The sequence below is a fragment of the Salvelinus fontinalis genome, chromosome 15 (genome assembly GCF_029448725.1).
Source record: "Salvelinus fontinalis isolate EN_2023a chromosome 15, ASM2944872v1, whole genome shotgun sequence".
Taxonomy (NCBI): Eukaryota; Metazoa; Chordata; class Actinopteri; order Salmoniformes; family Salmonidae; genus Salvelinus; species Salvelinus fontinalis.
In genome coordinates this window covers 1,744,951-1,769,705 of record NC_074679.1, presented here as the reverse complement: position 1 = coordinate 1,769,705, position 24,755 = coordinate 1,744,951, and the positions used below count along the sequence as shown (strand labels likewise).

General features: G+C 52.3%; 1 protein-coding gene across 2 annotated transcripts in view; it reads left to right on the top strand.

The window, feature by feature from the left end:
- Nucleotides 1-24,755, top strand: part of LOC129811258 (fibroblast growth factor receptor 3-like) — a 366,746-nt gene that overhangs the window by 204,176 nt on the left and 137,815 nt on the right. For both annotated transcript variants that reach the window (XM_055862424.1, XM_055862422.1), the window contains exon 6: nucleotides 1,760-1,883. In XM_055862424.1, the coding sequence (XP_055718399.1) occupies nucleotides 1,760-1,883 (124 nt within the window). The remainder of the gene's footprint in view (nucleotides 1-1,759; nucleotides 1,884-24,755) is intronic.

The window sequence follows — 24,755 nt, the reverse complement described above, 5'->3', positions numbered from 1 at the left end:
TTGATGAGAGCCAGTCAATATTTAAATCACCCAAAATACTTATACTTATCTGTTGATATCACATACATTATCAATAATTATCAACTAGGGTACCAGTCTATACTACACTGTACCAGTCTAGACTACACTGTACCAGTCTAGACTACACTGTAGCAGTCTATACTACACAGGGTTACTACACTGTACCAGTCTATACTACACAGGGGTACTACACCGTACAAGTCTATACTACACTGTACAAGTCTATACTACACCGTACAAGTCTATACTACAAGGTACCAGTCTATACTACACAGGGGTACTACACCATACAAGTCTATACTACACCGTACAAGTCTATACTACACTGTACAAGTCTATACTACACCGTACAAGTCTATACTACACGGTACCAGTCTATACTACACCATACAAGTCTATACTACACCGTACAAGTCTATACTACACTGTACCAGTCTATACTACACAGGGGTACTACACCATACAAGTCTATACTACACCATACAAGTCTATACTACACTGTACCAGTCTATACTACACCATACAAGTCTATACTACAAGGTACAAGTCTATACTACACTGTACAAGTCTATACTACACCGTACAAGTCTATACTACAAGGTACCAGTCTATACTACACTGTGCAAGTCTATACTACACCGTACAAGTCTATACTACACTGTACAAGTCTATACTACACCGTACCAGTCTATACTACACTGTACCGTAGCTCTGGTCCTTATCCCAGCCTGATTACCGTAGCTCTGGTCCTTATCCCAGCCTGATTACCGTAGCTCTGGTCCTTATCCCAGCCTGATTACCGTAGCTCTGGTCCTTATCCCAGCCTGATTACCGTACCTCTGGTCCTAATCCCAGCCTGATTACCGTAGCTCTGGTCCTAATCCCAGCCCTCTGGTCCTTATCCCAGCCCTCTGGTCCTTATCCCAGCCTGATTACCGTAGCTCTGGTCCTTATCCCAGCCTGATTACCGTAGCTCTGGTCCTAATCCCAGCCCTCTGGTCCTAATCCCAGCCCTCTGGTCCTAATCCCAGCCTGATTACCGTAGCTCTGGTCCTTATCCCAGCCTGATTACCGTAGCTCTGGTCCTAATCCCAGCCCTCTGGTCCTAATCCCAGCCCTCTGGTCCTAATCCCAGCCCTCTGGTCCTAATCCCAGCCTGATTACCGTAGCTCTGGTCCTTATCCCAGCCTGATTACCGTAGCTCTGGTCCTAATCCCAGAGATTAGCTCTAACACCCATCTCCTCTCTCTTTTCTCCTTGCCATGTTTGCCAACCCTCTGTCTCTCCTCTTTGTCACTTGGCCCCAGTTTTATGTTGAACTCTCATGCTAAACCTGTCTCTCCCCCTCCCTACTTCTCTCCTTGTCTATCCCTGCCCATCTCCCCCGTCTGCTTCCCCCTCTCTCCCCCTCCCTACTTCTCTCCTTGTCTATCCCTGCCCATCTCCCCCGTCTGCTTCCCCCTCTCTCCCCCTCCCTACTTCTCTCCTTGTCTATCCCTGCCCATCTCCCCCGCCTGCTTCCCCCTCTCTCCTCCCTCCCTGCCTTACCCCCTCTCTCCTCCCTCCCTGCCTTACCCCCTCTCTCCCCCCTCCCTGCCTTACCCCCTGCTTCCCCCTCTCTCCTCCCTCCCTGCCTTACCCCCTCTCTCCTCCCTCCCTGCCTTACCCCCTCTCTCCCCCCTCCCTGCCTTACCCCCTCTCTCCTCCCTCCCTGCCTTACCCCCTCTCTCCCCCTCAGCTAAGGCACCAGCAGTGGAGTCTGGTGATGGAGAGTGCTGTCCCGTCAGACCGAGGAAACTACACCTGTGTTGTAGAGAACAAGTACGGCACCATCACCCACAGCTACCAGCTAGACGTGCTAGGTAAGACACCACCACAGCTACCAGCTAGAAGTGCTAGGTAAGACACCACCACAGCTACCAGCTAGACGTGCTAGGTAAGACACCACCACAGCTACCAGCTAGAAGTGCTAGGTAAGACACCACCACAGCTACCAGCTAGACATGCTAGGTAAGACACCACCACAGCTACCAGCTAGACGTGCTAGGTAAGACACCACCACAGCTACCAGCTAGACATGCTAGGTAAGACACCACCACAGCTACCAGTTAGACGTGCTAGGTAAGACACCACCACCCACAGCTACCAGCTAGACGTGCTAGGTAAGACACCACCACAGCTAGACGTGCTAGGTAAGACACCACCACAGCTACCAGCTAGAAGTGCTAGGTAAGACACCACCACAGCTAGACGTGCTAGGTAAGACACCACCACAGCTACCAGCTAGAAGTGCTAGGTAAGACACCACCACAGCTACCAGCTAGACATGCTAGGTAAGACACCACCACAGCTACCAGTTAGACATGCTAGGTAAGACACCACCACAGCTACCAGCTAGACATGCTAGGTAAGACACCACCACAGCTACCAGCAAGACGTGCTAGGTAAGACACCACCACAGCTAGACATGCTAGGTAAGACGCTACCACAGCTACCAGTTAGACATGCTAGGTAAGACACCACCACAGCTACCAGCTAGACGTGCTAGGTAAGACACCACCACCCACAGCTACCAGCTAGACATGCTAGGTAAGACACCATCACCCACAGCTACCAGCTAGACGTGCTAGGTAAGACGCCACCACAGCTACCAGCTAGACGTGCTAGGTAAGACACCATCACCCACAGCTACCAGCTAGACATGCTAGGTAAGACACCACCACCCACAGCTACCAGCTAGACATGCTAGGTAAGACACCATCACCACAGCTACCAGCTAGACATGCTAGGTAAGACACCACCACCACAGCTACCAGCTAGACGTGCTAGGTAAGACACCACCACAGCAACCAGCTAGACGTGCTAGGTAAGACACCACCACAGCTAGACGTGCTAGGTAAGACACCACCACAGCTACCAGCTAGACGTGCTAGGTAAGACACCATCACCCACAGCTACCAGCTAGACGTGCTAGGTAAGACACCATCACAGCTACCAGCTAGACATGCTAGGTAAGACACCACCACAGCTACCAGTTAGACATGCTAGGTAAGACACCACCACAGGTACCAGCTAGACATGCTAGGTAAGACACTCCACAGCTACCAGTAAGACGTGCTAGGTAAGACACCACCACAGCTACCAGTTAGACATGCTAGGTAAGACACCATCACAGCTACCAGTTAGACATGCTAGGTAAGACACCATCACCCACAGCTACCAGTTAGACATGCTAGGTAAGACACCACCACAGCTACCAGTTAGACATGCTAGGTAAGACACCATCACAGCTACCAGTTAGACATGCTAGGTAAGACACCATCACCCACAGCTACCAGTTAGACGTGCTAGGTAAGACACCACCACAGCTACCAGTTAGACGTGCTAGGTAAGACACCACCACAGCTACCAGCTAGACATGCTAGGTAAGACACCACCACAGCTACCAGCTAGACGTGCTAGGTAAGACACCACCACAGCTACCAGCTAGACGTGCTAGGTAAGACACCACCACAGCTACCAGCTAGACGTGCTAGGTAAGACACCACCACAGCTACCAGTTAGACGTGCTAGGTAAGACACCACCACCCACAGCTACCAGCTAGACATGCTAGGTAAGACACCACCACAGCTACCAGCTAGATGTGCTAGGTAAGACACCACCACAGCTACCAGTTAGACATGCTAGGTAAGACACCACCACAGCTACCAGCTAGACGTGCTAGGTAAGACACCACCACAGCTACCAGCTAGACATGCTAGGTAAGACACCACCACAGCTACCAGCTAGACATGCTAGGTAAGACACCACCACAGCTACCAGCTAGACGTGCTAGGTAAGACACCACCACAGCTACCAGCTAGACGTTCTAGGTAAGACACCACCACAGCTACCAGTTAGACGTGCTAGGTAAGACACCACCACAGCTACCAGCTAGACGTGCTAGGTAAGACACCACCACAGCTACCAGCTAGACGTGCTAGGTAAGACACCACCACAGCTACCAGCTAGACGTTCTAGGTAAGACACCACCACAGCTACCAGCTAGACATGCTAGGTAAGACACCATCACCCACAGCTACCAGTTAGACGTGCTAGGTAAGACACCACCACCCACAGCTACCAGCTAGACATGCTAGGTAAGACACCATCACCCACAGCTACCAGCTAGACGTGCTAGGTAAGACACCATCACCCACAGCTACCAGCTAGACATGCTAGGTAAGACACCACCACAGCTACCAGCTAGACGTGCTAGGTAAGACACCACCACAGCTACCAGTTAGACATGCTAGGTAAGACACCACCACAGGTACCAGCTAGACGTGCTAGGTAAGACACCACCACAGCTACCAGCTAGACATGCTAGGTAAGACACCACCACAGCTACCAGTTAGACGTGCTAGGTAAGACACCACCACAGCTACCAGTTAGACATGCTAGGTAAGACACCATCACAGCTACCAGTTAGACATGCTAGGTAAGACACCATCACCCACAGCTACCAGTTAGACATGCTAGGTAAGACACCACCACAGCTACCAGTTAGACGTGCTAGGTAAGACACCACCACAGCTACCAGCTAGACGTGCTAGGTAAGACACCATCACAGCTACCAGCTAGACGTGCTAGGTAAGACACCACCACAGCTACCAGCTAGACGTGCTAGGTAAGACACCACCACAGCTACCAGCTAGACATGCTAGGTAAGACACCACCACAGCTACCAGCTAGACGTGCTAGGTAAGACACCATCACCCACAGCTACCAGCTAGACGTGCTAGGTAAGACACCATCACCCACAGCTACCAGTTAGACGTGCTAGGTAAGACACCACCACAGCTACCAGCTAGACGTGCTAGGTAAGACACCACCACAGCTACCAGTTAGACGTGCTAGGTAAGACACCACCACAGTTAGACGTGCTAGGTAAGACACTACCACAGCTACCAGCTAGACGTGCTAGGTAAGACACCACCACAGCTAGACGTGCTAGGTAAGACACCACCACAGCTACCAGCTAGAAGTGCTAGGTAAGACACCACCACAGCTACCAGCTAGACGTGCTAGGTAAGACACCACCACAGCTACCAGCTAGACGTGCTAGGTAAGACACCACCACAGTTAGACGTGCTAGGTAAGACACTACCACAGCTACCAGCTAGACGTGCTAGGTAAGACACCACCACAGCTAGACGTGCTAGGTAAGACACCACCACAGCTACCAGCTAGACGTGCTAGGTAAGACACCACCACAGCTACCAGCTAGACGTGCTAGGTAAGACACCACCACAGCTACCAGCTAGACGTGCTAGGTAAGACACCACCACAGCAACCAGCTAGACGTGCTAGGTAAGACACCACCACAGCTACCAGCTAGACGTGCTAGGTAAGAAACCACCACAGCTACCAGTTAGACATGCTAGGTAAGACACAACCACAGCTACCAGCTAGAAATGCTAGGTAAGACACTACCACAGCTACCAGTTAGACATGCTAGGTAAGACACCACCACAGCTAGACGTGCTAGGTAAGACACCACCACAGCTACCAGCTAGACGTGCTAGGTAAGACACCATCACAGCTACCAGTTAGACGTGCTAGGTAAGACACCACCACAGCTACCAGCTAGACGTGCTAGGTAAGACACCACCACAGCTACCAGTTAGACATGCTAGGTAAGACACCACCACAGCTACCAGTTAGACATGCTAGGTAAGACACCACCACAGCTACCAGTTAGACATGCTAGGTAAGACACCACCACAGCTACCAGCTAGACGTGCTAGGTAAGACATCACCACCCACAGCTACCAGCTAGACGTGCTAGGTAAGACACCACCACAGCTACCAGCTAGACATGCTAGGTAAGACACCACCACAGCTAGACGTGCTAGGTAAGACACCACCACAGCTACCAGCTAGACATGCTAGGTAAGACACCACCACAGCTACCAGCTAGACATGCTAGGTAAGACACCACCACAGCTAGACATGCTAGGTAAGACACCACCACAGCTACCAGCTAGACGTGCTAGGTAAGACACTACCACAGCTACCAGCTAGACGTGCTAGGTAAGACACCACCACAGCTACCAGCTAGACATGCTAGGTAAGACACCACCACAGCTAGACATGCTAGGTAAGACACCACCACAGCTACCAGCTAGACGTGCTAGGTAAGACACTACCACAGCTACCAGCTAGACGTGCTAGGTAAGACACCACCACAGCTACCAGTTAGACGTGCTAGGTAAGACACCACCACAGCTACCAGTTAGACGTGCTAGGTAAGACACCACCACAGCTACCAGCTAGACGTGCTAGGTAAGACACCACCACAGCTACCAGCTAGACGTGCTAGGTAAGACACCACCACAGCTACCAGCTAGACATGCTAGGTAAGACACCACCACAGCTACCAGCTAGACGTGCTAGGTAAGACACCACCACAGCTACCAGCTAGACGTGCTAGGTAAGACACCACCACAGCTACCAGCTAGACGTGCTAGGTAAGACACCACCACAGCTACCAGCTAGACGTGCTAGGTAAGACACCACCACCACAGCTACCAGCTAGACGTGCTAGGTAAGACACCACCACAGCTACCAGTTAGACATGCTAGGTAAGACACCACCACAGCTACCAGTTAGACATGCTAGGTAAGACACCACCACCCACAGCTACCAGCTAGACGTGCTAGGTAAGACATCACCCACAGCTACCAGCTAGACGTGCTAGGTAAGACACCACCACAGCTACCAGCTAGACATTCTAGGTAAGACACCACCACCCACAGCTACCAGCTAGACATGCTAGGTAAGACACCACCACCCACAGCTACCAGCTAGACGTGCTAGGTAAGACACCACCACAGCTACCAGCTAGACGTGCTAGGTAAGACACCACCACAGTTACCAGCTAGACGTGCTAGGTAAGACACCACCACAGCTACCAGCTAGACATGCTAGGTAAGACACCACCACAGCTACCAGTTAGACGTGCTAGGTAAGACACCACCACAGCTACCAGTTAGACGTGCTAGGTAAGACACCACCACCCACAGCTACCAGCTAGACGTGCTAGGTAAGACACCACCACAGGTACCAGCTAGACGAGCTAGGTAAGACACCATCACCCACAGCTACCAGCTAGACGCTCTAGGTAAGACACCACCACAGCTACCAGCTAGACGTGCTAGGTAAGACACCATCACAGCTACCAGTTAGACATGCTAGGTAAGACACCACCACAGCTACCAGCTAGACGTGCTAGGTAAGACACCACCACAGCTACCAGCTAGACATGCTAGGTAAGACACCACCACAGCAACCAGCTAGACATGCTAGGTAAGACACCACCACAGCTACCAGCTAGACGTGCTAGGTAAGACACCACCACAGCTACCAGCTAGACGTGCTAGGTAAGACACCACCACAGCTACCAGCTAGACGTGCTAGGTAAGACACCACCACAGCTACCAGCTAGACGTGCTAGGTAAGACACCACCACAGCTACCAGCTAGACGTGCTAGGTAAGACACCACCACAGCTACCAGCTAGACGTGCTAGGTAAGACACCACCACAGCTACCAGCTAGACGTGCTAGGTAAGACATCACCCACAGCTACCAGCTAGACGTGCTAGGTAAGACACCACCACAGCTACCAGCTAGACATTCTAGGTAAGACACCACCACCCACAGCTACCAGCTAGACGTGCTAGGTAAGACACCACCACAGCTACCAGCTAGACGTGCTAGGTAAGACACCACCACAGTTACCAGCTAGACGTGCTAGGTAAGACACCACCACAGCTACCAGTTAGACGTGCTAGGTAAGACACCACCACCCACAGCTACCAGCTAGACGTGCTAGGTAAGACACCACCACAGGTACCAGCTAGACGAGCTAGGTAAGACACCATCACCCACAGCTACCAGCTAGACGTGCTAGGTAAGACACCACAACAGCTATCAGCTAGACATGCTAGGTAAGACACCATCACCCACAGCTACCAGCTAGACGTGCTAGGTAAGACACCATCACAGCTACCAGCTAGACGTGCTAGGTAAGACACCACCACAGCTACCAGCTAGACGTGCTAGGTAAGACACCACCACAGCTAACAGCTAGACGTGCTAGGTAAGACACCACCACAGCTACCAGCTAGACATGCTAGTTAACACACCACCACAGCTACCAGCTAGACGTGCTAGGTAAGACACCACCACAGCTACCAGTTAGACGTGCTAGGTAAGACACCACCACAGCTACCAGCTAGACGTGCTAGGTAAGACACCACCACCACAGCTACCAGCTAGACGTGCTAGGTAAGACACCACCACCACAGCTACCAGCTAGACATGCTAGGTAAGACACCACCACAGCTACCAGCTAGACATGCTAGGTAAGACACCACCACAACTACCAGCTAGACATGCTAGGTAAGACACTACCACAGCTACCACCTAGACGTGCTAGGTAAGACACCACCACAGCTACCAGTTAGACATGATAGGTAAGACACCACCACAGCTACCAGTTAGACATGCTAGGTAAGACACCACCACCCACAGCCAGCAGCTAGACGTGCTAGGTAAGACATCACCCACAGCTACCAGCTAGACGTGCTAGGTAAGACACCACCACAGCTACCAGCTAGACATGCTAGGTAAGACACCACCACCCACAGCTACCAGCTAGACGTGCTAGGTAAGACACCACCACAGCTACCAGCTAGACGTGCTAGGTAAGACACCACCACAGCTACCAGCTAGACATGCTAGGTAAGACACCACCACAGCTACCAGTTAGACGTGCTAGGTAAGACACCACCACAGCTACCAGTTAGACGTGCTAGGTAAGACACCACCACAGCTACCAGCTAGACATGCTAGGTAAGACACCACCACAGCTACCAGCTAGACGTGCTAGGTAAGACACCACCACAGGTACCAGCTAGACGAGCTAGGTAAGACACCATCACCCACAGCTACCAGCTAGACGTGCTAGGTAAGACACCACCACAGCTACCAGCTAGACATGCTAGGTAAGACACCATCACCCACAGCTACCAGCTAGATGTGCTAGGTAAGACACCACCACAGCTACCAGCTAGACATGCTAGGTAAGGCACCATCACAGCTACCAGCTAGACATGCTAGGTAAGACACCATCACCACAGCTACCAGTTAGACGTGCTAGGTAAGACACCACCACAGCTACCAGCTAGACGTGCTAGGTAAGACACCACCACAGCTACCAGCTAGACGTGCTAGGTAAGACACCACCACAGCTACCGGCTAGACGTGCTAGGTAAGACACCACCACAGCTACCGGCTAGACGTGCTAGGTAAGACACCATCATAGCTACCAGCTAGACGTGCTAGGTAAGACACCACCACAGCTACCAGTTAGACATGCTAGGTAAGACACCACTACAGCTACCAGTTAGACATGCTAGGTAAGACACCACCACAGCTACCAGCTAGACGTGCTAGGTAAGACACCACCACAGCTACCAGCTAGACGTGCTAGGTAAGACACCACCACAGCTACCAGCTAGACGTGCTAGGTAAGACACCACCACAGCTACCAGTTAGACGTGCTAGGTAAGACACCACCACCCACAGCTACCAGCTAGACATGCTAGGTAAGACACCACCACAGCTACCAGCTAGACGTGCTAGGTAAGACACCACCACAGCTACCAGTTAGACGTGCTAGGTAAGACACCACCACAGCTACCAGCTAGACGTGCTAGGTAAGACACCACCACCACAGCTACCAGCTAGACGTGCGAGGTAAGACACCACCACCACAGCTACCAGCTAGACATGCTAGGTAAGACACCACCACAGCTACCAGCTAGACGTGCTAGGTAAGACACCACCACAGCTACCAGTTAGACGTGCTAGGTAAGACACCACCACAGCTACCAGTTAGACGTGCTAGGTAAGACACCACCACCACAGCTACCAGCTAGACGTGCTAGGTAAGACACCACCACAGCTACCAGCTAGACGTGCTAGGTAAGACACCACCACCACAGCTACCAGCTAGACGTGCTAGGTAAGACACCACCACAGCTACCAGCTAGACATGCTAGGTAAGACACCACCACAACTACCAGCTAGACATGCTAGGTAAGACACTACCACAGCTACCACCTAGACGTGCTAGGTAAGACACCACCACAGCTACCAGCTAGACGTGCTAGGTAAGACACCACCACAGCTACCAGTTAGACGTGCTAGGTAAGACACCACCACAGCTACCAGTTAGACATGCTAGGTAAGACACCACCACAGCTACCAGCTAGACGTGCTAGGTAAGACACCACCACAGCTAGACATGCTAGGTAAGACACCACCACAGCTACCAGCTAGACGTGCTAGGTAAGACACCACCACAGCTACCAGCTAGACGTGCTAGGTAAGACACCACCACAGCTACCAGTTAGACGTGCTAGGTAAGACACCACCACCCACAGCTACCAGCTAGACGTGCTAGGTAAGACACCACCACAGCTACCAGCTAGACATGCTAGGTAAGACACCATCACCCACAGCTACCAGCTAGACGTGCTAGGTAAGACACCACAACAGCTAGACATGCTAGGTAAGACACCACCACAGCTACCAGCTAGACTCGCTAGGTAAGACACCACCACAGCTACCAGCTAGACGTGCTAGGTAAGACACCACCACAGCTAGACATGCTAGGTAAGACACCACCACAGCTACCAGCTAGACGTGCTAGGTAAGACACCACCACAGCTACCAGCTAGACATGCTAGGTAAGACATCACCCACAGCTACCAGCTAGACATGCTAGGTAAGACACCATCACCCACAGCTACCAGCTAGATGTGCTAGGTAAGACACCACCACAGCTACCAGTTAGACGTGCTAGGTAAGACACCACCACAGCTACCAGCTAGACGTGCTAGGTAAGACACCACCACAGCTAGACGTGCTAGGTAAGACACCACCACAGCTACCAGCTAGACATGCTAGGTAAGACACCACCACAGGTACCAGCTAGACGTGCTAGGTAAGACACCACCACAGCTACCAGCTAGACATGCTAGGTAAGACACCACCACAGCTACCAGTTAGACGTGCTAGGTAAGACACCACCACAGCTACCAGTTAGACGTGCTAGGTAAGACACCACCACAGCTACCAGCTAGACGTGCTAGGTAAGACACCACCACAGCTACCAGCTAGACGTGCTAGGTAAGACACCACCACCCACAGCTACCAGCTAGACATGCTAGGTAAGACACCACCACAGCTACCAGCTAGACGTGCTAGGTAAGACACCACCACAGCTACCAGCTAGACGTGCTAGGTAAGACACCACCACAGCTACCAGCAAGACGTGCTAGGTAAGACACCACCACAGCTACCAGCTAGACGTGCTAGGTAAGACACCACCACCACAGCTACCAGCTAGACGTGCTAGGTAAGACACCACCACCACAGCTACCAGCTAGACATGCTAGGTAAGACACCACCACAGCTACCAGCTAGACGTGCTAGGTAAGACACCACCACAGCTACCAGTTAGACATGCTAGGTAAGACACCACCACAGCTACCAGCTAGACGTGCTAGGTAAGACACCACCACAGCTAGACATGCTAGGTAAGACACCACCACAGCTACCAGCTAGACGTGCTAGGTAAGACACCACCACAGCTAGACATGCTAGGTAAGACACCACCACAGCTACCAGCTAGACGTGCTAGGTAAGACACCACCACAGTTAGACATGCTAGGTAAGACACCGCCACAGCTACCAGCTAGACGTGCTAGGTAAGACACCACCACAGTTAGACATGCTAGGTAAGACACCGCCACAGCTACCAGCTAGACGTGCTAGGTAAGACACCACCCACAGCTACCAGCTAGACGTGCTAGGTAAGACACCACCACAGCTACCAGCTAGACGTGCTAGGTAAGACACCACCACAGCTACCAGTTAGACGTGCTAGGTAAGACCACCACAGCTACCAGCTAGACGTGCTAGGTAAGACACCACAACAGCTACCAGCTAGACATGCTAGGTAAGACACCACCACAGCTACCAGTTAGACATGCTAGGTAAGACACCACCACAGCTACCAGCTAGACGTGCTAGGTAAGACACCACCACCCACAGCTACCAGCTAGACGTGCTAGGTAAGACACCACCACAGCTACCAGCTAGACGTGCTAGGTAAGACACCACCACAGTTAGACATGCTAGGTAAGACACCGCCACAGCTACCAGCTAGACGTGCTAGGTAAGACACCACCACAGTTAGACATGCTAGGTAAGACACCGCCACAGCTACCAGCTAGACGTGCTAGGTAAGACACCACCCACAGCTACCAGCTAGACGTGCTAGGTAAGACACCACCACAGCTACCAGCTAGACGTGCTAGGTAAGACACCATCACCCACAGCTACCAGCTAGATGTGCTAGGTAAGACACCACCACAGCTACCAGTTAGACGTGCTAGGTAAGACACCACCACAGCTACCAGCTAGACGTGCTAGGTAAGACACCACAACAGCTACCAGCTAGACATGCTAGGTAAGACACCACCACAGCTACCAGTTAGACATGCTAGGTAAGACACCACCACAGCTACCAGCTAGACGTGCTAGGTAAGACACCACCACCCACAGCTACCAGCTAGACATGCTAGGTAAGACACCACCACAGCTAGACGTGCTAGGTAAGACACCACCACAGCTACCAGCTAGACGTGCTAGGTAAGACACCACCACAGCTACCAGCTAGACATGCTAGGTAAGACACCACCACAGCTACCAGCTAGACGTGCTAGGTAAGACACCACCACAGCTACCAGCTAGACGTGCTAGGTAAGACACCACCACAGCTACCAGCTAGACATGCTAGGTAAGACACCACCACAGCTACCAGCTAGACGTGCTAGGTAAGACACCACAATAGCTACCAGTTAGACATGCTAGGTAAGACACCACCACAGCTACCAGCTAGACATGCTAGGTAAGACACCACCACAGCTACCAGTTAGACGTGCTAGGTAAGACACCACCACAGCTAGACATGCTAGGTAAGACACCACCCACAGCTACCAGTTAGACGTGCTAGGTAAGACACCACCACAGCTACCAGCTAGACGTGCTAGGTAAGACACCACCACAGCTACCAGCTAGACGTGCTAGGTAAGGCACCACCACAGCTACCAGCTAGACATGCTAGGTAAGACACCACCACAGCTACCAGCTAGACGTGCTAGGTAAGACACCACCACAGCTACCAGCTAGACATGCTAGGTAAGACACCACCACAGCTACCAGCTAGACGTGCTAGGTAAGACACCACCACAGCTACCAGCTAGACGTGCTAGGTAAGACACCATCATAGCTACCAGCTAGACGTGCTAGGTAAGACACCACCACAGCTACCAGCTAGACGTGCTAGGTAAGACACCACCACAGCTACCAGTTAGACATGCTAGGTAAGACACCACCACAGCTACCAGCTAGACATGCTAGGTAAGACACCACCACAGCAACCAGCTAGACGTGCTAGGTAAGACACCACCACAGCTACCAGCTAGACATGCTAGGTAAGACACCACCACAGCTACCAGTTAGACGTGCTAGGTAAGACACCACCACAGCTACCAGCTAGACATGCTAGGTAAGACACCACCACAGCTACCAGTTAGACGTGCTAGGTAAGACACCACCACAGCTACCAGCTAGACATGCTAGGTAAGACACCACCACAGCTACCAGTTAGACATGCTAGGTAAGACACCACCACAGCTACCAGCTAGACGTGCTAGGTAAGACACCACCACAGCTACCAGCTAGACGTGCTAGGTAAGACACCACCACAGCTACCAGCTAGACATGCTAGGTAAGACACCACCACAGCTACCAGCTAGACGTGCTAGGTAAGACACCACCACAGCTACCAGCTAGACGTGCTAGGTAAGACACCACCACAGCTAGACGTGCTAGGTAAGACACCACCACAGCTACCAGCTAGACGTGCTAGGTAAGACACCACCACCCACAGCTACCAGCTAGACGTGCTAGGTAAGACACCACCACAGCTACCACCTAGACGTGCTAGGTAAGACACCACCACAGCTACCAGCTAGACGTGCTAGGTAAGACGCCATCACCCACAGCTACCAGCTAGACGTGCTAGGTAAGACACCACCACAGCTACCACCTAGACGTGCTAGGTAAGACACCACCACAGCTACCAGCTAGACGTGCTAGGTAAGACACCACCACAGCTACCAGCTAGACGTGCTAGGTAAGACACCACCACAGCTACCAGTTAGACGTGCTAGGTAAGACACCACCACAGCTACCAGCTAGACGTGCTAGGTAAGACACCACCACAGCTACCAGCTAGACATGCTAGGTAAGACACCACCACAGCTACCACCTAGACGTGCTAGGTAAGACACCACCACAGCTACCAGCTAGACGTGCTAGGTAAGACACCACCACAGCTACCAGTTAGACGTGCTAGGTAAGACACCACCACAGCTACCAGTTAGACATGCTAGGTAAGACACCACCACAGCTACCAGCTAGACGTGCTAGGTAAGACACCACCACAGCTAGACATGCTAGGTAAGACACCACCACAGCTACCAGCTAGACGTGCTAGGTAAGACACCACCACAGCTACCAGCTAGACGTGCTAGGTAAGACACCACCACAGCTACCAGTTAGACGTGCTAGGTAAGACACCACCACCCACAGCTACCAGCTAGACGTGCTAGGTAAGACACCACCACAGCTACCAGCTAGACATGCTAGGTAAGACACCATCACCCACAGCTACCAGCTAGACGTGCTAGGTAAGACACCACAACAGCTAGACATGCTAGGTAAGACACCACCACAGCTACCAGCTAGACGTGCTAGGTAAGACACCACCACAGCTACCAGCTAGACGTGCTAGGTAAGACACCACCACAGCTAGACATGCTAGGTAAGACACCACCACAGCTACCAGCTAGACGTGCTAGGTAAGACACCACCACAGCTACCAGCTAGACATGCTAGGTAAGACATCACCCACAGCTACCAGCTAGACATGCTAGGTAAGACACCATCACCCACAGCTACCAGCTAGATGTGCTAGGTAAGACACCACCACAGCTACCAGTTAGACGTGCTAGGTAAGACACCACCACAGCTACCAGCTAGACGTGCTAGGTAAGACACCACCACAGCTAGACGTGCTAGGTAAGACACCACCACAGCTACCAGCTAGACATGCTAGGTAAGACACCACCACAGCTACCAGCTAGACATGCTAGGTAAGACACCACCACCACAGCTACCAGCTAGACGTGCTAGGTAAGACACCACCACAGCTACCAGCTAGACATGCTAGGTAAGACACCACCACAACTACCAGCTAGACATGCTAGGTAAGACACTACCACAGCTACCACCTAGACGTGCTAGGTAAGACACCACCACAGCTACCAGCTAGACGTGCTAGGTAAGACACCACCACAGCTACCAGTTAGACGTGCTAGGTAAGACACCACCACAGCTACCAGTTAGACATGCTAGGTAAGACACCACCACAGCTACCAGCTAGACGTGCTAGGTAAGACACCACCACAGCTAGACATGCTAGGTAAGACACCACCACAGCTACCAGCTAGACGTGCTAGGTAAGACACCACCACAGCTACCAGCTAGACGTGCTAGGTAAGACACCACCACAGCTACCAGTTAGACGTGCTAGGTAAGACACCACCACCCACAGCTACCAGCTAGACGTGCTAGGTAAGACACCACCACAGCTACCAGCTAGACATGCTAGGTAAGACACCATCACCCACAGCTACCAGCTAGACGTGCTAGGTAAGACACCACAACAGCTAGACATGCTAGGTAAGACACCACCACAGCTACCAGCTAGACGTGCTAGGTAAGACACCACCACAGCTACCAGCTAGACGTGCTAGGTAAGACACCACCACAGCTAGACATGCTAGGTAAGACACCACCACAGCTACCAGCTAGACGTGCTAGGTAAGACACCACCACAGCTACCAGCTAGACATGCTAGGTAAGACATCACCCACAGCTACCAGCTAGACATGCTAGGTAAGACACCATCACCCACAGCTACCAGCTAGATGTGCTAGGTAAGACACCACCACAGCTACCAGTTAGACGTGCTAGGTAAGACACCACCACAGCTACCAGCTAGACGTGCTAGGTAAGACACCACCACAGCTAGACGTGCTAGGTAAGACACCACCACAGCTACCAGCTAGACATGCTAGGTAAGACACCACCACAGGTACCAGCTAGACGTGCTAGGTAAGACACCACCACAGCTACCAGCTAGACATGCTAGGTAAGACACCACCACAGCTACCAGTTAGACGTGCTAGGTAAGACACCACCACAGCTACCAGTTAGACGTGCTAGGTAAGACACCACCACAGCTACCAGCTAGACGTGCTAGGTAAGACACCACCACAGCTACCAGCTAGACGTGCTAGGTAAGACACCACCACCCACAGCTACCAGCTAGACATGCTAGGTAAGACACCACCACAGCTACCAGCTAGACGTGCTAGGTAAGACACCACCACAGCTACCAGCTAGACGTGCTAGGTAAGACACCACCACAGCTACCAGCAAGACGTGCTAGGTAAGACACCACCACAGCTACCAGCTAGACGTGCTAGGTAAGACACCACCACAGCTAGACATGCTAGGTAAGACACCACCACAGCTACCAGCTAGACGTGCTAGGTAAGACACCACCACAGCTAGACATGCTAGGTAAGACACCACCACAGCTACCAGCTAGACGTGCTAGGTAAGACACCACCACAGTTAGACATGCTAGGTAAGACACCGCCACAGCTACCAGCTAGACGTGCTAGGTAAGACACCACCACAGTTAGACATGCTAGGTAAGACACCGCCACAGCTACCAGCTAGACGTGCTAGGTAAGACACCACCCACAGCTACCAGCTAGACGTGCTAGGTAAGACACCACCACAGCTACCAGCTAGACGTGCTAGGTAAGACACCACCACAGCTACCAGTTAGACGTGCTAGGTAAGACCACCACAGCTACCAGCTAGACGTGCTAGGTAAGACACCACAACAGCTACCAGCTAGACATGCTAGGTAAGACACCACCACAGCTACCAGTTAGACATGCTAGGTAAGACACCACCACAGCTACCAGCTAGACGTGCTAGGTAAGACACCACCACCCACAGCTACCAGCTAGACGTGCTAGGTAAGACACCACCACAGCTACCAGCTAGACGTGCTAGGTAAGACACCACCACAGTTAGACATGCTAGGTAAGACACCGCCACAGCTACCAGCTAGACGTGCTAGGTAAGACACCACCACAGTTAGACATGCTAGGTAAGACACCGCCACAGCTACCAGCTAGACGTGCTAGGTAAGACACCACCCACAGCTACCAGCTAGACGTGCTAGGTAAGACACCACCACAGCTACCAGCTAGACGTGCTAGGTAAGACACCATCACCCACAGCTACCAGCTAGATGTGCTAGGTAAGACACCACCACAGCTACCAGTTAGACGTGCTAGGTAAGACACCACCACAGCTACCAGCTAGACGTGCTAGGTAAGACACCACAACAGCTACCAGCTAGACATGCTAGGTAAGACACCACCACAGCTACCAGTTAGACATGCTAGGTAAGACACCACCACAGCTACCAGCTAGACGTGCTAGGTAAGACACCACCACCCACAGCTACCAGCTAGACATGCTAGGTAAGACACCACCACAGCTAGACGTGCTAGGTAAGACACCACCACAGCTACCAGCTAGACGTGCTAGGTAAGACACCACCACAGCTACCAGCTAGACATGCTAGGTAAGACACCACCACAGCTACCAGCTAGACGTGCTAGGTAAGACACCACCACAGCTACCAGCTAGACGTGCTAGGTAAGACACCACCACAGCTACCAGCTAGACATGCTAGGTAAGACACCACCACAGCTACCAGCTAGACGTGCTAGGTAAGACACCACAACAGCTACCAGTTAGACATGCTAGGTAAGACACCACCACAGCTACCAGCTAGACATGCTAGGTAAGACACCACCACAGCTACCAGTTAGACGTGCTAGGTAAGACACCACCACAGCTAGACATGCTAGGTAAGACACCACCCACAGCTACCAGTTAGACGTGCTAGGTAAGACACCACCACAGCTACCAGCTAGACGTGCTAGGTAAGACACCACCACAGCTACCAGCTAGACGTGCTAGGTAAGGCACCACCACAGCTACCAGCTAGACATGCTAGGTAAGACACCACCACAGCTACCAGCTAGACGTGCTAGGTAAGACACCACCACAGCTACCAGCTAGACATGCTAGGTAAGACACCACCACAGCTACCAGCTAGACGTGCTAGGTAAGACACCACCACAGCTACCAGCTAGACGTGCTAGGTAAGACACCATCATAGCTACCAGCTAGACGTGCTAGGTAAGACACCACCACAGCTACCAGCTAGACGTGCTAGGTAAGACACCACCACAGCTACCAGTTAGACATGCTAGGTAAGACACCACCACAGCTACCAGCTAGACATGCTAGGTAAGACACCACCACAGCAACCAGCTAGACGTGCTAGGTAAGACACCACCACAGCTACCAGCTAGACATGCTAGGTAAGACACCACCACAGCTACCAGTTAGACGTGCTAGGTAAGACACCACCACAGCTACCAGCTAGACATGCTAGGTAAGACACCACCACAGCTACCAGTTAGACGTGCTAGGTAAGACACCACCACAGCTACCAGCTAGACATGCTAGGTAAGACACCACCACAGCTACCAGTTAGACATGCTAGGTAAGACACCACCACAGCTACCAGCTAGACGTGCTAGGTAAGACACCACCACAGCTACCAGCTAGACGTGCTAGGTAAGACACCACCACAGCTACCAGCTAGACATGCTAGGTAAGACACCACCACAGCTACCAGCTAGACGTGCTAGGTAAGACACCACCACAGCTACCAGCTAGACGTGCTAGTTAAGACACCACCACAGCTAGACGTGCTAGGTAAGACACCACCACAGCTACCAGCTAGACGTGCTAGGTAAGACACCACCACCCACAGCTACCAGCTAGACGTGCTAGGTAAGACACCACCACAGCTACCACCTAGACGTGCTAGGTAAGACACCACCACAGCTACCAGCTAGACGTGCTAGGTAAGACGCCATCACCCACAGCTACCAGCTAGACGTGCTAGGTAAGACACCACCACAGCTACCACCTAGACGTGCTAGGTAAGACACCACCACAGCTACCAGCTAGACGTGCTAGGTAAGACACCACCACAGCTACCAGCTAGACGTGCTAGGTAAGACACCACCACAGCTACCAGTTAGACGTGCTAGGTAAGACACCACCACAGCTACCAGCTAGACGTGCTAGGTAAGACACCACCACAGCTACCAGCTAGACATGCTAGGTAAGACACCACCACAGCTACCAGCTAGACGTGCTAGGTAAGACACCACCACAGCTACCAGCTAGACGTGCTAGGTAAGACACCACCACAGCTACCAGTTAGACGTGCTAGGTAAGACACCACCACAGCTACCAGTTAGACATGCTAGGTAAGACACCACCACAGCTACCAGCTAGACGTGCTAGGTAAGACACCACCACAGCTAGACATGCTAGGTAAGACACCACCACAGCTACCAGCTAGACGTGCTAGGTAAGACACCACCACAGCTACCAGCTAGACGTGCTAGGTAAGACACCACCACAGCTACCAGTTAGACGTGCTAGGTAAGACACCACCACCCACAGCTACCAGCTAGACGTGCTAGGTAAGACACCACCACAGCTACCAGCTAGACATGCTAGGTAAGACACCATCACCCACAGCTACCAGCTAGACGTGCTAGGTAAGACACCACAACAGCTAGACATGCTAGGTAAGACACCACCACAGCTACCAGCTAGACGTGCTAGGTAAGACACCACCACAGCTACCAGCTAGACGTGCTAGGTAAGACACCACCACAGCTAGACATGCTAGGTAAGACACCACCACAGCTACCAGCTAGACGTGCTAGGTAAGACACCACCACAGCTACCAGCTAGACATGCTAGGTAAGACATCACCCACAGCTACCAGCTAGACATGCTAGGTAAGACACCATCACCCACAGCTACCAGCTAGATGTGCTAGGTAAGACACCACCACAGCTACCAGTTAGACGTGCTAGGTAAGACACCACCACAGCTACCAGCTAGACGTGCTAGGTAAGACACCACCACAGCTAGACGTGCTAGGTAAGACACCACCACAGCTACCAGCTAGACATGCTAGGTAAGACACCACCACAGGTACCAGCTAGACGTGCTAGGTAAGACACCACCACAGCTACCAGCTAGACATGCTAGGTAAGACACCACCACAGCTACCAGTTAGACGTGCTAGGTAAGACACCACCACAGCTACCAGTTAGACGTGCTAGGTAAGACACCACCACAGCTACCAGCTAGACGTGCTAGGTAAGACACCACCACAGCTACCAGCTAGACGTGCTAGGTAAGACACCACCACCCACAGCTACCAGCTAGACATGCTAGGTAAGACACCACCACAGCTACCAGCTAGACGTGCTAGGTAAGACACCACCACAGCTACCAGCTAGACGTGCTAGGTAAGACACCACCACAGCTACCAGCAAGACGTGCTAGGTAAGACACCACCACAGCTACCAGCTAGACGTGCTAGGTAAGACACCACCACCACAGCTACCAGCTAGACGTGCTAGGTAAGACACCACCACCACAGCTACCAGCTAGACATGCTAGGTAAGACACCACCACAGCTACCAGCTAGACGTGCTAGGTAAGACACCACCACAGCTACCAGTTAGACATGCTAGGTAAGACACCACCACAGCTACCAGCTAGACGTGCTAGGTAAGACACCACCACAGCTAGACATGCTAGGTAAGACACCACCACAGCTACCAGCTAGACGTGCTAGGTAAGACACCACCACAGCTAGACATGCTAGGTAAGACACCACCACAGCTACCAGCTAGACGTGCTAGGTAAGACACCACCACAGTTAGACATGCTAGGTAAGACACCGCCACAGCTACCAGCTAGACGTGCTAGGTAAGACACCACCACAGTTAGACATGCTAGGTAAGACACCGCCACAGCTACCAGCTAGACGTGCTAGGTAAGACACCACCCACAGCTACCAGCTAGACGTGCTAGGTAAGACACCACCACAGCTACCAGCTAGACGTGCTAGGTAAGACACCACCACAGCTACCAGTTAGACGTGCTAGGTAAGACCACCACAGCTACCAGCTAGACGTGCTAGGTAAGACACCACAACAGCTACCAGCTAGACATGCTAGGTAAGACACCACCACAGCTACCAGTTAGACATGCTAGGTAAGACACCACCACAGCTACCAGCTAGACGTGCTAGGTAAGACACCACCACCCACAGCTACCAGCTAGACGTGCTAGGTAAGACACCACCACAGCTACCAGCTAGACGTGCTAGGTAAGACACCACCACAGTTAGACATGCTAGGTAAGACACCGCCACAGCTACCAGCTAGACGTGCTAGGTAAGACACCACCACAGTTAGACATGCTAGGTAAGACACCGCCACAGCTACCAGCTAGACGTGCTAGGTAAGACACCACCCACAGCTACCAGCTAGACGTGCTAGGTAAGACACCACCACAGCTACCAGCTAGACGTGCTAGGTAAGACACCATCACCCACAGCTACCAGCTAGATGTGCTAGGTAAGACACCACCACAGCTACCAGTTAGACGTGCTAGGTAAGACACCACCACAGCTACCAGCTAGACGTGCTAGGTAAGACACCACAACAGCTACCAGCTAGACATGCTAGGTAAGACACCACCACAGCTACCAGTTAGACATGCTAGGTAAGACACCACCACAGCTACCAGCTAGACGTGCTAGGTAAGACACCACCACCCACAGCTACCAGCTAGACATGCTAGGTAAGACACCACCACAGCTAGACGTGCTAGGTAAGACACCACCACAGCTACCAGCTAGACGTGCTAGGTAAGACACCACCACAGCTACCAGCTAGACATGCTAGGTAAGACACCACCACAGCTACCAGCTAGACGTGCTAGGTAAGACACCACCACAGCTACCAGCTAGACGTGCTAGGTAAGACACCACCACAGCTACCAGCTAGACATGCTAGGTAAGACACCACCACAGCTACCAGCTAGACGTGCTAGGTAAGACACCACAACAGCTACCAGTTAGACATGCTAGGTAAGACACCACCACAGCTACCAGCTAGACATGCTAGGTAAGACACCACCACAGCTACCAGTTAGACGTGCTAGGTAAGACACCACCACAGCTAGACATGCTAGGTAAGACACCACCCACAGCTACCAGTTAGACGTGCTAGGTAAGACACCACCACAGCTACCAGCTAGACGTGCTAGGTAAGACACCACCACAGCTACCAGCTAGACGTGCTAGGTAAGGCACCACCACAGCTACCAGCTAGACATGCTAGGTAAGACACCACCACAGCTACCAGCTAGACGTGCTAGGTAAGACACCACCACAGCTACCAGCTAGACATGCTAGGTAAGACACCACCACAGCTACCAGCTAGACGTGCTAGGTAAGACACCACCACAGCTACCAGCTAGACGTGCTAGGTAAGACACCATCATAGCTACCAGCTAGACGTGCTAGGTAAGACACCACCACAGCTACCAGCTAGACGTGCTAGGTAAGACACCACCACAGCTACCAGTTAGACATGCTAGGTAAGACACCACCACAGCTACCAGCTAGACATGCTAGGTAAGACACCACCACAGCAACCAGCTAGACGTGCTAGGTAAGACACCACCACAGCTACCAGCTAGACATGCTAGGTAAGACACCACCACAGCTACCAGTTAGACGTGCTAGGTAAGACACCACCACAGCTACCAGCTAGACATGCTAGGTAAGACACCACCACAGCTACCAGTTAGACGTGCTAGGTAAGACACCACCACAGCTACCAGCTAGACATGCTAGGTAAGACACCACCACAGCTACCAGTTAGACATGCTAGGTAAGACACCACCACAGCTACCAGCTAGACGTGCTAGGTAAGACACCACCACAGCTACCAGCTAGACGTGCTAGGTAAGACACCACCACAGCTACCAGCTAGACATGCTAGGTAAGACACCACCACAGCTACCAGCTAGACGTGCTAGGTAAGACACCACCACAGCTACCAGCTAGACGTGCTAGGTAAGACACCACCACAGCTAGACGTGCTAGGTAAGACACCACCACAGCTACCAGCTAGACGTGCTAGGTAAGACACCACCACCCACAGCTACCAGCTAGACGTGCTAGGTAAGACACCACCACAGCTACCACCTAGACGTGCTAGGTAAGACACCACCACAGCTACCAGCTAGACGTGCTAGGTAAGACGCCATCACCCACAGCTACCAGCTAGACGTGCTAGGTAAGACACCACCACAGCTACCACCTAGACGTGCTAGGTAAGACACCACCACAGCTACCAGCTAGACGTGCTAGGTAAGACACCACCACAGCTACCAGCTAGACGTGCTAGGTAAGACACCACCACAGCTACCAGTTAGACGTGCTAGGTAAGACACCACCACAGCTACCAGCTAGACGTGCTAGGTAAGACACCACCACAGCTACCAGCTAGACATGCTAGGTAAGACACCACCACAGCTACCAGCTAGACATGCTAGGTAAGACACCACCACAGCTACCAGCTAGACATGCTAGGTAAGACACCACCACAGCTACCAGCTAGACGTGCTAGGTAAGACACCATCACCCACAGCTACCAGCTAGACGTGCTAGGTAAGACACCACCACAGCTACCAGTTAGACATGCTAGGTAAGACACCACCACAGCTACCAGCTAGACGTGCTAGGTAAGACACCACCACAGCTACCAGCTAGACGTGCTAGGTAAGACACCACCACAGCTACCAGCTAGACGTGCTAGGTAAGGCACCACCACAGCTACCAGCTAGACATGCTAGGTAAGACACCACCACAGCTACCAGCTAGACGTGCTAGGTAAGACACCACCACAGCTACCAGCTAGACATGCTAGGTAAGACACCACCACAGCTACCAGCTAGACGTGCTAGGTAAGACACCACCACAGCTACCAGCTAGACGTGCTAGGTAAGACACCACCACAGCTACCAGCTAGACGTGCTAGGTAAGACACCACCACAGCTACCAGTTAGACATGCTAGGTAAGACACCACCACAGCTACCAGCTAGACATGCTAGGTAAGACACCACCACAGCAACCAGCTAGACGTGCTAGGTAAGACACCACCACAGCTACCAGCTAGACATGCTAGGTAAGACACCACCACAGCTACCAGTTAGACGTGCTAGGTAAGACACCACCACAGCTACCAGCTAGACATGCTAGGTAAGACACCATCACAGCAACCAGTTAGACGTGCTAGGTAAGACACCACCACAGCTACCAGCTAGACGTGCTAGGTAAGACACCACCACAGCTACCACCTAGACGTGCTAGGTAAGACACCACCACAGCTACCAGCTAGACGTGCTAGGTAAGACACCACCAC